We start from the raw sequence: 11,160 nt of genomic DNA, 5'->3' as shown, positions 1-11,160 counted from the left end.
ATTTCACAGCCTGCCTTTTCCGACCACCAAATGAAATCAAGATGTAAAACGGCTTTATTGACTTTGTTTTCAACCTCAGCTATTCGTTGATTCAGACAATAACCGCCAAAAGATCTCACTGAGAACACGAAAAGGAAAAAAGAACCCCAGTGAAAAACATTTTCCAGCAAGTATGAACTTTAAAATATTTCTTTCTCCTTGAGGGTCGAGTTATCGGAATTCAACTGTAAACACTTATTTAGTTAGTGGTTTTGTACGATGTTTGTTTATACTTCAAAGAGAAACTGTTTAATTTATATATAAAATGTGCTATCGGTTGAAATTAAGGTTTCAAACATGTTAACTGGCCATTAATTGAGTGCGTAGTCTTGGGGGTGCGGGGAGCGGATATGGGGTGTAGGGCGGGAGAGGGCCACTAAACGCCGTAAACATGACGACAAACAGACCCTATCCTCAACCTTAATAACAATGATAACAAAACAAACAAAATAAAAATGCAGTGGTGTAAATTGTCATCCCCAAAAATACTTGCCCCCCACCCTCCCACACACAGTTTTCCAAGTCTACGACAACGCCATCCTGTTTTCCACATGTTACGTCTAAACGTAAGGGACGGACCAAAAAAGTGATGGTGTGTCTGGGAGGTTTCAGTCGTGCAGGTTTTTTTCTTGTCTCCAAGATGTGCATGATTTTATTTTTCATCGTTTTATACATTTTTTTCTGTCTGGTTTGGGCTGCATGCATTTATTTCCAGGCTTTTCATTGTGTATGATTTTTTTCTCAAAACGCTAATGATGATTGTCTTATTGTTCTTGTTTGAGCCTCGTTTTCGTTAAGCCTCGTTTTTTTTCGATGGCCTGCAAGCTTCGCTCTTAGTACATAAAAATTTAAAAAATATCTCGTCCTCGGTCAAGGGCGTATTTTCTCGAAATGAATTCGAAAAAGCAGCTCCTTTAGTTGCACTTTAATTTAATGAAGGGGTGAATTTTGCATTTCAAGCTCAGGTTTCAAAAAATGTTGCAAAAAAGGCAAAAATAGGCACAGAAGACAGAAAAACAAAAATAAAGCTAGTTTTTTTTTAGGTATCTCCGGATTATGGGTTCCCTGTTCCCTTGCTTTCAGTACCAGTCTCCCGCTACTACTACGTAAACAGTCGTATCACCATAGCAACACGACTTGCTCCAAAGAGCCGAGCAAAATATAAGATGAAAACGACGAGGGAGATGGAGCCTAAATAACGTAAAACACTGAGCTTAAAACGTCTTGGTCATTTCTCCAAACAGTCATAATGGACGAATCAAATCTGGATCCCTTCAGCGAAGAGAAGGTGGGTAATTTTGTATAATATTTTCGAGTTAAACGTCGGTGCTCTTGGAGAAATTTGAATTTCGGGGTCTCGGGTAAAACCTTGTTCTTGTAACAAGGTTTTGCTTAACGATGATAAAGTTTGTTTTTATAAATTGTTGCGCTATCAGGAACCAATAGGATATGTATGCGTTGGTTTTTGAAAGAGGAATCGTAAAAAGTCGAAATCTGTGGTCTGGAATCAGCATTTGTGGGAATTTGTTTAGGAAAGTTGGCCTATGTGTGGCGTTCAATCACCAGGGGATATGCACTCTATATTAAAATCTACAGTACGTTCATAGGACTTATTCCTAACTTACTTTCTTATTTTTCTAACGAGTAAATATAATCTTGATGTCACTTTTTTTTTTAATCGTCAAACTTTTTTCCATATGTTATGACTTCTTTTATGCCAATGTCCCAACAATATTACTTAAGTTACTTATCTGTACAATGTTGAAGCTACAATTAGAATGTTTTTTAAAGCTTAAGTATACACAAGAAGGAAAATTGCTGCTTCCTTGCAGCTTAAATACACAGTCATCAGGTGAATATCTAAAACCCAGACCCCCTATGTTTTTACCTCGAATTCATCACAGTTTTTGTAATACATGACCCTTACAGGATCACAATTTTTGTAAATATATGACTATATATATATATATTATATATATATATATTTTATATATATATATATATATATATATATATATATATATATATATATATATATATATATATATATTTATATATATATATATATATATATATATATATATATATATATATATATATATATATATATATATATATATATATATATATATATATATATATATAAAATGATGGTTGAAGGCTTTCATAGAAAGTGCTCAATACTCGAAAGTAGAGCGGTGTATAGTGTTGGTTTGAGAAAAATACAAACTACATAGGTTTCCCTACAGGTCTGTTTCGTGGTTGCCCACTCATCAGGGGATTTAATGAGAATATTCCTACCATCGTATATATACTATTAACATTGAAATTTACATAATAATAGACTGATAGTTTTAGCTAAGGCGGTAAGAGGAACAATAGCGAGTTACATTAAATATGCGGGGCGAAAACTAACAGTGCGGAACGTGTGAAAAATTGATAGCGCGAAAATTTAATGGTGACGGGATTAACAGTTCTAATTGTTTCGTAGCAGGGCTTTGTTTCTGTGGCGGCACGAGGACACGAGTTCATTGCATTTATTTAGAGTTGATAGTTTGGGTTGGCAGATGATCGTCAGCTTTTCCTTGAGGCAGAGGTTGCAACGCTTAGTGGTACTGTTGTAGGCGGAGTGGGAAGAAAGAATGCGCCATGAAATAAAGTACTCAATCATGCTGTCCTTGAGAGTCCAGACGTGTTTGCTGAGTTCGGTGGAGTTTGTGTGCTTGGCGTGTCGGAATGATGCGGTGTGGTTTCTGTACCTGGTCTTGAAGCTGTTTTCAGTGAGCCCGACGTATGTTTCCAAGGTGTTGTTGTCTTTTCGAGTTACGGTAGCTTGGTAGATAACAGATGTCTGTAGGCAGTTTCCGTCTAGAGGGCAGGTGTCTTTCTGTCGGCAGTTGCATGTCTTGTTGTTGGTAGTGGTAGGGGCGGAGCTGGCGATCTCGGTAGCCGACGACGCGGTGATGATGCGCTTGTTGTGGTTATCGATGATCTGTTTGGTGTTGTTCATGCAGCTGTAACTGATTTTGATGGTGTTTCTGTTGAAGATTTTACGGAGGTGGTTGTCTTTCGGGAAGTGCTTGTCTATCAGGGTGAGGAATCTGTGGCCGATGTTGGTGCTGGTGTTCTTGCTGAAGGGTGGGTTGTACCATAGGATGTTGTTGCGTTTGCGGGTTTTACGGTTGGTTACGATGTTGGGTTCGTAGCGTAGCGTGTAGTTGTATCCGCTATCGTCGAGTGCTTTCTGGTAAGGTGGCGCGGTCTGGTCAAAGGAGGCTTGGTCTGAGGATAGGGCAGATAGGCGTCTGTTGATACCAGCAGGGATGTTCTTGGTGATGGAGGGCGGGTGGTTGCTCTCACGGTGGACATATTGTAGCGAGGAGTTCGGCTTTGTATAAGGCTGGTGTGCATTACGTTTTAGGTCGAGGGTGACGTCTAGGAAATTGACAACTTGTTTGTTTGCCTCAATGGTGATTCGGAGTCCGTTGTTGTTGAAGATGCGGCATAGTTCCTTTTTTAGGTTTTCGGTGGCTCTGGGTGTGGCGTTGGTGATAGCTAGTCCGTCGTCGCGGTAGAGTCCTACGCTCATATTGAGGTCCTGAAGTTGGGAGAGAAGGAAGTTGCCTACAAGTTCACAGGTTTCTGCGCCATCAAAGCTCCCCATCGTAACATCAAATATCGTGTTGCCTTTCTTCTGCCAGGGTGTTTGGTTGTGGACCAGGAAGGAGCTCTTGGAGTGGGTTATGATCTCTTTTTCATCAGGGGTGATTTCGTCATAGTTGGAGGCGAAGTCGAGTGCTCTTGATAGTAGGTCTTGGCTGATAGATGGGTAGAATTCTACAATGTCAAAACAGATGAAGTTGAGTTGGTGTTTGTTTTCGGCAGCCTTGAACCAGTCAATGACGGCTTTAGTGCTTTTCCATTGGTTGAAGTTTCGTTTGTTTGCAATTACGCTATTGATACGGTCGAGGATCTTTTTGCTGATTTTTCCGATTTTGGGTTTTGTGGGGTTGATGAGTCTGCGGGTAGGTTTGTTAGCGAAGTTCGGCTTATGGTCTTTGAGAGTTATGAAGGCTTGCTTGTTGGCTGTGGTGTCCATTCTATCGTCTAAATCCAGTTTTGTAGCGATCTCTTTGTTTTTCTTGTGGACAGATTGCGTTGTTTCGGAGGGTGCTTTTTTGTATATATATATATATATATATTCTATCGTCTAAATCCAGTTTTGTAGCGATCTCTTTGTTTTTCTTGTGGACAGATTGCGTTGTTTCGGAGGGTGCTTTTTTGTATATATATATATATATATATATATATATATATATTATTGTCCCTGTTTGCTTGGGCAATACCGAAATGCTTTACAACACTGGGAAAATTCTTAGGGCCATAAGCTATTTACTGCCTTTGCTACATTTTTTTTTGCGATGTTTTTTTCTGAACAGTATTTCATGCTCTTTTTTAAATCTTGTAGCAGGACATGTCCCTGCACTTGCTCAGAATTGAATGGGCATGAATAGGCATTGTGGATCTATATTACCCAAGAAAACAGTATAAGAAAAAAAAAATCGACTACTCCCTCTATCACATTCTACCAGGTTTGTGTTATTGAATCATTTACTTTAATTGTTTGCAGGCGGAGAGAAAATTTTTGGAATCAAAGCCAACATGTTTCATAATGATCGGAAAACCGGTATGTGGACTTACTGATTCTTTGTGCTGGACTTTGTATGCTGTTTTGTTATGCAGCTTGTTTAAAGAAGTTTAATTTGACTTGATCACAATAAAAATAGAATAAATTATCTGTAATTATATTGTGTGTCTCTGTTTAAACCTATTTTCTTGAGCAAAAACAACAGTTAGTTATAGTTCCTGTCACCGCCAGTTGGCAACATGTATCACTGGCTGTTCCACACTACAGCTGTAGCTTTGATTTATTGCTTATGATGACAAAATGGTGGCAGACAGATACTCTTCAGCCATAAGTATTCCTGTTACTGCATACAATATTAATTACGTGATCATAATTTAGGGCTCTGGAAAGACCACACTGGCAAAGAAACTGGCACAGGCCTGGAAATGTGAATTTATCAATGGTGAGTCATCTAGAGGGGTTGCCAACGCACCCCCAACACAATGGCCGCAGGTCCACTTTCAGTTCTCAATAGTGTGCTATTTGTAGTCAAAACTATTAAGCATAAGATAGATCACTGATACTGTATGTAGCCAAATCTGACAAAAAACAAGATACTGCAAAGACATAAAAAACCTTTTTTGTTTTTTTGGGAGGTAGTCAGATATTTATCAGAAAACTCCTTCCCTCCCACTCAACCCCCCTCCCCCTCCTCCAAAAAAAAAAGTCCACTTTTTCAGATTTTGCACTCCCTCCCCCCCCAATAAAAATCCTGGGTACAGGCCTGTTGGATTTTACAATAGTATCTATCCTGAATTATGTGAAGCTGAGTACTAAATTGTTAAATTAACTCGATTAAATCATGTTATCATATTATCTGTAGGGGTGATAATAAAAAACTTTTCATTTATTTTGTCTCATTGCTCTTTCTATTATTTGTTCAAAGGCACTGAAGTGGTTAACATGGCAATTGAAATGCAGACAGAACTTGGAGTCAAGGTAGAAGGGGGGGTTGAATAGGGGTATGTAAATCCGCGATCCGCTACATTTTCGGGGCAAATCTGGGGATTTAGATCTGCATGGTTTGACAGATAAACAATAGCATAGATTGAAATTCATTTAAAATCCGAAACTCAACTGTCAAAGCAGTAAAAAATCTGAGATCCGCGTCCAAATTGTCAACAGATCCGTGATCTGCCGTATTTCCAAAATCCACCAATCCACTTAAATAATAATAAAAATCCGAATCCGTGAGCATTTCGGGGCCGAATCACCCCCCCCCCCCCCCTTAAACGATTGTTAGGCATCCCAGGGGTTGAGGGAGTACTCCAGGTATTAACATGATCGTGGGGGGAGGGGGACCACAGTCAATTGCAGGGTGCACTCCCCAAAAAAAATATCCTTGGTATTTTTTTTTCAAGGTCAGAATATAAATATTTAGCTTTATTAGAACCCCTTTGACTTTCCCCTGAGAAATCACTTTGTTTTTCAGAGATGCCTCTAGTGTTGTGTGAGAATGCATGAGAGCATGTTTGAGCTTTTGTCTTGTAATTCACAGGCTCAAGAGATCCTTCTGAGAGGTGAAGCCATTCCAGAAGAGCTTGTCACCAAGCTACTGATAGAAAAGGTGTACTCACCAGAGACTGCACACCATGGTTAGTCAAGCGCAAACCTCACATACTGAGAGCAAAAATTATAATCCAATACTCAAACAAACTGTAACCAAACTTCCACAACCTTGACATCGCAATGTTTATTATATTGAATTTGTATAATGATACTGGTACCAAACAAGGTTTTATTGCATTATCAATTTTCTACAACTTGACACTATTCAACATTCATGATTTATTATATTTTTACCCATGAATTAATCCTGTAATTTAATATACCCTTATTTCTGCCTTATTAAAACCCTCATTAGTTATAATTTTCACAAGAACTGCAAAAATATAAACAAATAATAATAATAAAGCACAACAACAATCATCTTCCAATAAAGACTGACTATTAAATTTGGTGTCAACGTGTTCAAATTCTAATATGCATTTTATGTGTGTGTTTTCTAGGATATATTTTAGATGGCTTCCCCTCGCTGAATGAAGACTGGCTGTCTTTAGCAGACCAACTGGAACTAGTCAAGAATCTCCCCATGACACCTGACTTCATTATCAACCTAAAGGTGATATTCTCAAACCCACATACAGTATAATATGAATTAATGATGATGATGATAATGGCTTCTTTGTTGAACCCCCTCCCCCTCCCTCTCTTGCAAAACTTTAGTTTGCTTAGATTTAGTTTCGTATTTTCCTATTTCCGTATAACTCAGCATTTGTTTTTATCTTTTTGTGTTGAATATTGTAGATTTGAATAATGTACTATATATGGTTCAAATGAATTTCCTTTTAGAAGATAGATATTATTCATTCAGTTTTATCTGTCTTATTTATTTTCTGTAGAAAGAAAAGCCCTTGTAAGAACTCAGAAATTTGAGCAAGTACGGAACCAAAGGAAAACTGATGGGCCACATTGTTTATTGTGATAAGAAATGAGTGATGATCCTTTGCTTTGTACTTTTGCCACAGATTCCGGATAAAGACCTTGAAGTACGGAGATTAACTCAAAAGCTGGACCCACTGACTGGTCAGATATATACCAAGGCAGAGTACGCCCCTGAAAACCCACCACCACTACTTGGGGAAGACGAAGGAGGGGAAGAAGAGGAAGAAGGCGGGGATGAAGAAGATGAAGAGGAGGAAGAAGAGGTGGACGAAGAATACCCTGTAAGTTTATCAGTGAATTAAGAGTACCCTTTCAGTTTATAAATGAATAAAGAATACACTCTGTAAGTTTATCAGCCAAATGAAGAATACCCTGTATAGGTTACAATCTTGCAGGATGACCAAGTGTTCTTGAAATCTAGTGAGTAGTGAAACATGATTCAGGTACAAAAACATGACTTTCTTACTAATCCAGCGTAGTTTTGAGGTGGTTCCCATCAAGCATCTATCAGTAGGGAAGGTCCATAGAAGGACCATATCCATGAGGGTTTAAAGCCGCATTGTCACCAGTTTACTTCCGGTAGATTACGTAACAATCTCCGATGATTTTTAATTGAAACTGCTGAAAATATTTTAAAATTTTAAAAGCAGTGTGTCTTTTGGAAGTTTCTTCGAGCATTTGACTGATAATTTAGAGCGGATGGCCCATTTTATAGCGCGGATTCTAATAGGTTTTTTTGTCTTTTGACGGTTGAGGTTTTCGTTGGACATCCGGAAGTAAACTGGTGACAATGCGGCTTTAATAGAAATAGCGCAGCACCCTGCTGATATTATTCCCCTTTGAATAAAAATAAGCCCTGGGTTTTTTTTCTTCCAAGGAGGATGAGGAAAGAGAGGAGATCAGTCCCGAGCTTCTGTTACGATTAGCGACTCGACCAGAGGACCTTCCACAGAACGTCACAGCCAGCATCAAACACTACAGGGAGATGGTTCTCAGAACACTGGAGGTACAGTATTACAAGATCCTAACATTTAGCATGACATCACACACGGTATCGTCAAATGGTGGGCACACTTACGATTTTTTTTCTAAAACATACTGTTTTCATGTTGTACGTGTTGTTGTTCAACAAGTGTTTTTTCATTATTTGTGTGCGATGGCTTTGTTCAGATACTTCGTTGAAACCACCATGCCTTCCCTCCCACTAACACTTTTGGGACTACTGGTCCCTAAAAGCTTTTGCTGCAATCAAAGGTTGAAGATGTTATATCCTGTTAAGATTTTGGTAAATAATAATAATAATAATAATAATAATAATAATAATAATAATAATAATAATAATAATAATAATAATAATAATAATAATAATAATAATAATAATAATAATAATAATAATAATAATAATAATAATAATAATAATAATAATAATAATAATAATAATAATAATAATAATAATAATAATAATAATAATAGCCTCAGCTAAACAACTCCTTTTAGAATCATCAACCCTGTATTTCACTACGATGTAGACATTTTCTACAGCCTTTCAAGTTATATCATTACTGTCATTTGGTTGGATGTATTTTTACAGGACTACATGGCTGATCACGACCAGCAGAAGGTCATAGAACTGGATGCGAACGAACCTCCGAGAGTGCTTTTTAAGGTTAGTCATGATAGTATTATCCAAGTTAGAAAAGTCGGCAGGGCGCCTATTTGAACGAATTGCACTAGGGAATCACATCACTCCGGCTTTTGGCGGAAAATAACAAATACCAAAAGCAACTTATTCAGAGCTTACGAATCAGCCAGAAAGGGCTAAATTATTTAAATGTTGCCGTATGCCATTTCGAGCGGCTTCCGGCGATTTCGTAGCAATAAATTTTGATAGAAAAACAAATTACAAAAAATGAGATACCTTTCTTGAGAGAGGCTATTTTTCTGCATGCCCGCCAAATTTAAAACAAATCGAAGTAATCTTTGGGTTCCAACTTTTCTGACTTTTTACTTATTCAATTACGCTGTGGTGTATTGCGGTAAAATTATATTGATTTTAACACTATACACCTTATTTGATCTCGCGCATCAATAAATTGTACTTAATAAAACATAAAATAAAACATAAGAAATCTAAACAACACATTTCTGCAGGTTTATCCACTAATTTTCTGATGAATGTAAGCTCGATTGTTTCTTCTCGCTGTTTTTTCGAGGCTGGACATGCTCACGTCTGATAAATGCATATTTCTAAAAAAGGATTTCTATTATTTACCCTGGGTTCCATAGCCCCCAGACTTTTCTTGTCCAGTGACGATCAGCCAAAATGCCGCGATGAGCTAGAATACAAAATCATAAAGATCAAAGTGAAGCTGGCCCGGTTATTCGGAAGGTTACCCTGGGTACCAGAGTCTCAAGCTTTGTTCGTTTACTATGCGCCTTTACAAACTTCGCGACTAGTTGTCGCCGCTTCGCGGCTCGTGTTGTCGGAGTGAAGCTCTGGTACCCAGGGTATCGGAAAGTATTCTATTGACTAAAGCACTAACCCCCTTATTTATCTTCCTTAGAATCTCATGATGAAGTTGAACACCTTCGTGTTAAACCGCGCTCTCGTCCCGCTACGACTTCAAGGTGGCGAAGACGCCGAAGAGATCTCTGATGATACAGACACGGATGACCTACTACGCACGCTCGCAGCGACAGAGATGACTGCACCGAAGTTCCGTTGGCGTCGCAGCAAATGGGGCCGCATATGTCCTGTTGGCTTGAAGGATGGCAATGTGTTACAAGGAGTCGCACAGTTTTCAGTCAGGTGAGATACTTATTCAAAAGGTCTCTATCTCTATCAGCCGCTATTTTGTCGTCCTGGCAAAATTGAGTGAGAAAGCGTCCATTGCCATCGGCTGATTTTGGGAAGATAAAAGGAGTACCAATGCTGAAAAACCCAAGACTAGTTTCAGTACCGCGCGGTTAAACCAGCCTTTTTTGTAAATGGCGGCTTTTTACCGGCGAACTTTCACATTTTGGCGAATGCTAAGAGGACTAGAGCAAAGCTAAGGATATAATTTTCTCGATGACTCCCTCTTTATCAAACAAATCTGTTATCTTTTATACAGTATGGTTTTAATGCTGTACACTTAGTGAAAACAGCGACTGAAGTCGGCCTTTTGTACCTTTACTCTAACGATTCAACACTACGATTGTGTTTGTTTTCGCCATGCGCATACGCATACGTTATTCATCACTGTCAAATTGAGTATAAAATTCGGAGAGGGAGAAGGAAGTAAGGAACCGTTCTGTTGCTTCCTTTTCAATATATGTATCCGTATCGCTTATTTTAGCTTGCGTTTTCTCTGTCACGTTCCCTTCCCTAGTGAAAATAGCCCTTAAGATGTTATTAAACTCTTTCGCCTATTTGCAGCTTCCTAGACAAGTTGTACATCATGTCATCCAGCGAATCACTGGCGGAGTTCATGCGTAACCCAAGACCTTACCTCGCCCCACACCTCCCACGGCCACCCTGCAAAGTGTGTGTCCTTGGGCCACCCCACTCTGGCAAAACACTGGTTGCTAAGCAACTGGCTGAACGCTACAATGCCAAAGTAAGTTCAAGAAAAAGAACTCACCTCTTACGTGAAATTTTCGCGTTACTGAAATTCATGAAAGTTGTAATCGTCTTGTATGCTTTGTTGTATTGGGGACAAGGTCGAACTTGAAAGTCTTGTTCTGTTCAGTCAGACATTAGAGAAAACATCTTTTTCGTTCGCGTTGTCCTAGCGAAAACATCTTTTTCGATCGCGTTGTCCTAGCCGTTGCCGTCGTCCTTGCTTAAGGTCCCTATTTTGGTTTTGGCCAGATCGCGAAAATTAAGTGTCGCAAAACATGCGAGATCCTCGCGAAATTACTTTGTTATAATGTGTGTTTTTTGTCTTGAGTTTAAGAATAACATTCATTTGAGAAAAATGGAAGTTTTGTATTATGCTTGAGCCATT

The 11,160-nt window shown here is 38.7% G+C and overlaps 1 protein-coding gene and 1 long non-coding RNA gene across 2 annotated transcripts in view; one reads left to right on the top strand and one right to left on the bottom strand.

Moving 5' to 3' along the window:
• The first annotated feature begins 1,169 nt into the window (after nucleotides 1-1,169).
• Nucleotides 1,170-11,160, top strand: part of LOC5510276 (adenylate kinase 9-like) — a 30,669-nt gene continuing 20,678 nt past the window's right edge. Inside the window, exons 1-11 of the mRNA XM_048721292.1 lie at nucleotides 1,170-1,327; nucleotides 4,670-4,726; nucleotides 5,066-5,129; nucleotides 5,613-5,665; nucleotides 6,225-6,321; nucleotides 6,736-6,848; nucleotides 7,255-7,452; nucleotides 8,049-8,177; nucleotides 8,763-8,837; nucleotides 9,736-9,980; nucleotides 10,590-10,770. Coding sequence (XP_048577249.1) covers nucleotides 1,289-1,327; nucleotides 4,670-4,726; nucleotides 5,066-5,129; nucleotides 5,613-5,665; nucleotides 6,225-6,321; nucleotides 6,736-6,848; nucleotides 7,255-7,452; nucleotides 8,049-8,177; nucleotides 8,763-8,837; nucleotides 9,736-9,980; nucleotides 10,590-10,770 — 1,251 coding nt within the window. The 5' untranslated portion in view covers nucleotides 1,170-1,288. The remainder of the gene's footprint in view (nucleotides 1,328-4,669; nucleotides 4,727-5,065; nucleotides 5,130-5,612; nucleotides 5,666-6,224; nucleotides 6,322-6,735; nucleotides 6,849-7,254; nucleotides 7,453-8,048; nucleotides 8,178-8,762; nucleotides 8,838-9,735; nucleotides 9,981-10,589; nucleotides 10,771-11,160) is intronic.
• Nucleotides 8,275-9,854, bottom strand: LOC116617032. The gene is made up of 3 exons (XR_004295598.2): nucleotides 9,715-9,854; nucleotides 9,444-9,507; nucleotides 8,275-8,413 (listed from the first exon to the last, which is right to left on the bottom strand). It is a non-coding gene; the product is annotated as an uncharacterized LOC116617032 (long non-coding RNA).

The sequence above is a fragment of the Nematostella vectensis genome, chromosome 14 (genome assembly GCF_932526225.1).
Source record: "Nematostella vectensis chromosome 14, jaNemVect1.1, whole genome shotgun sequence".
Classification (NCBI taxonomy): Eukaryota; Metazoa; Cnidaria; class Anthozoa; order Actiniaria; family Edwardsiidae; genus Nematostella; species Nematostella vectensis.
The sequence above is the reverse complement of the archived record's forward strand: the minus strand, read 5'-3'. Positions and strand labels throughout refer to the sequence as shown.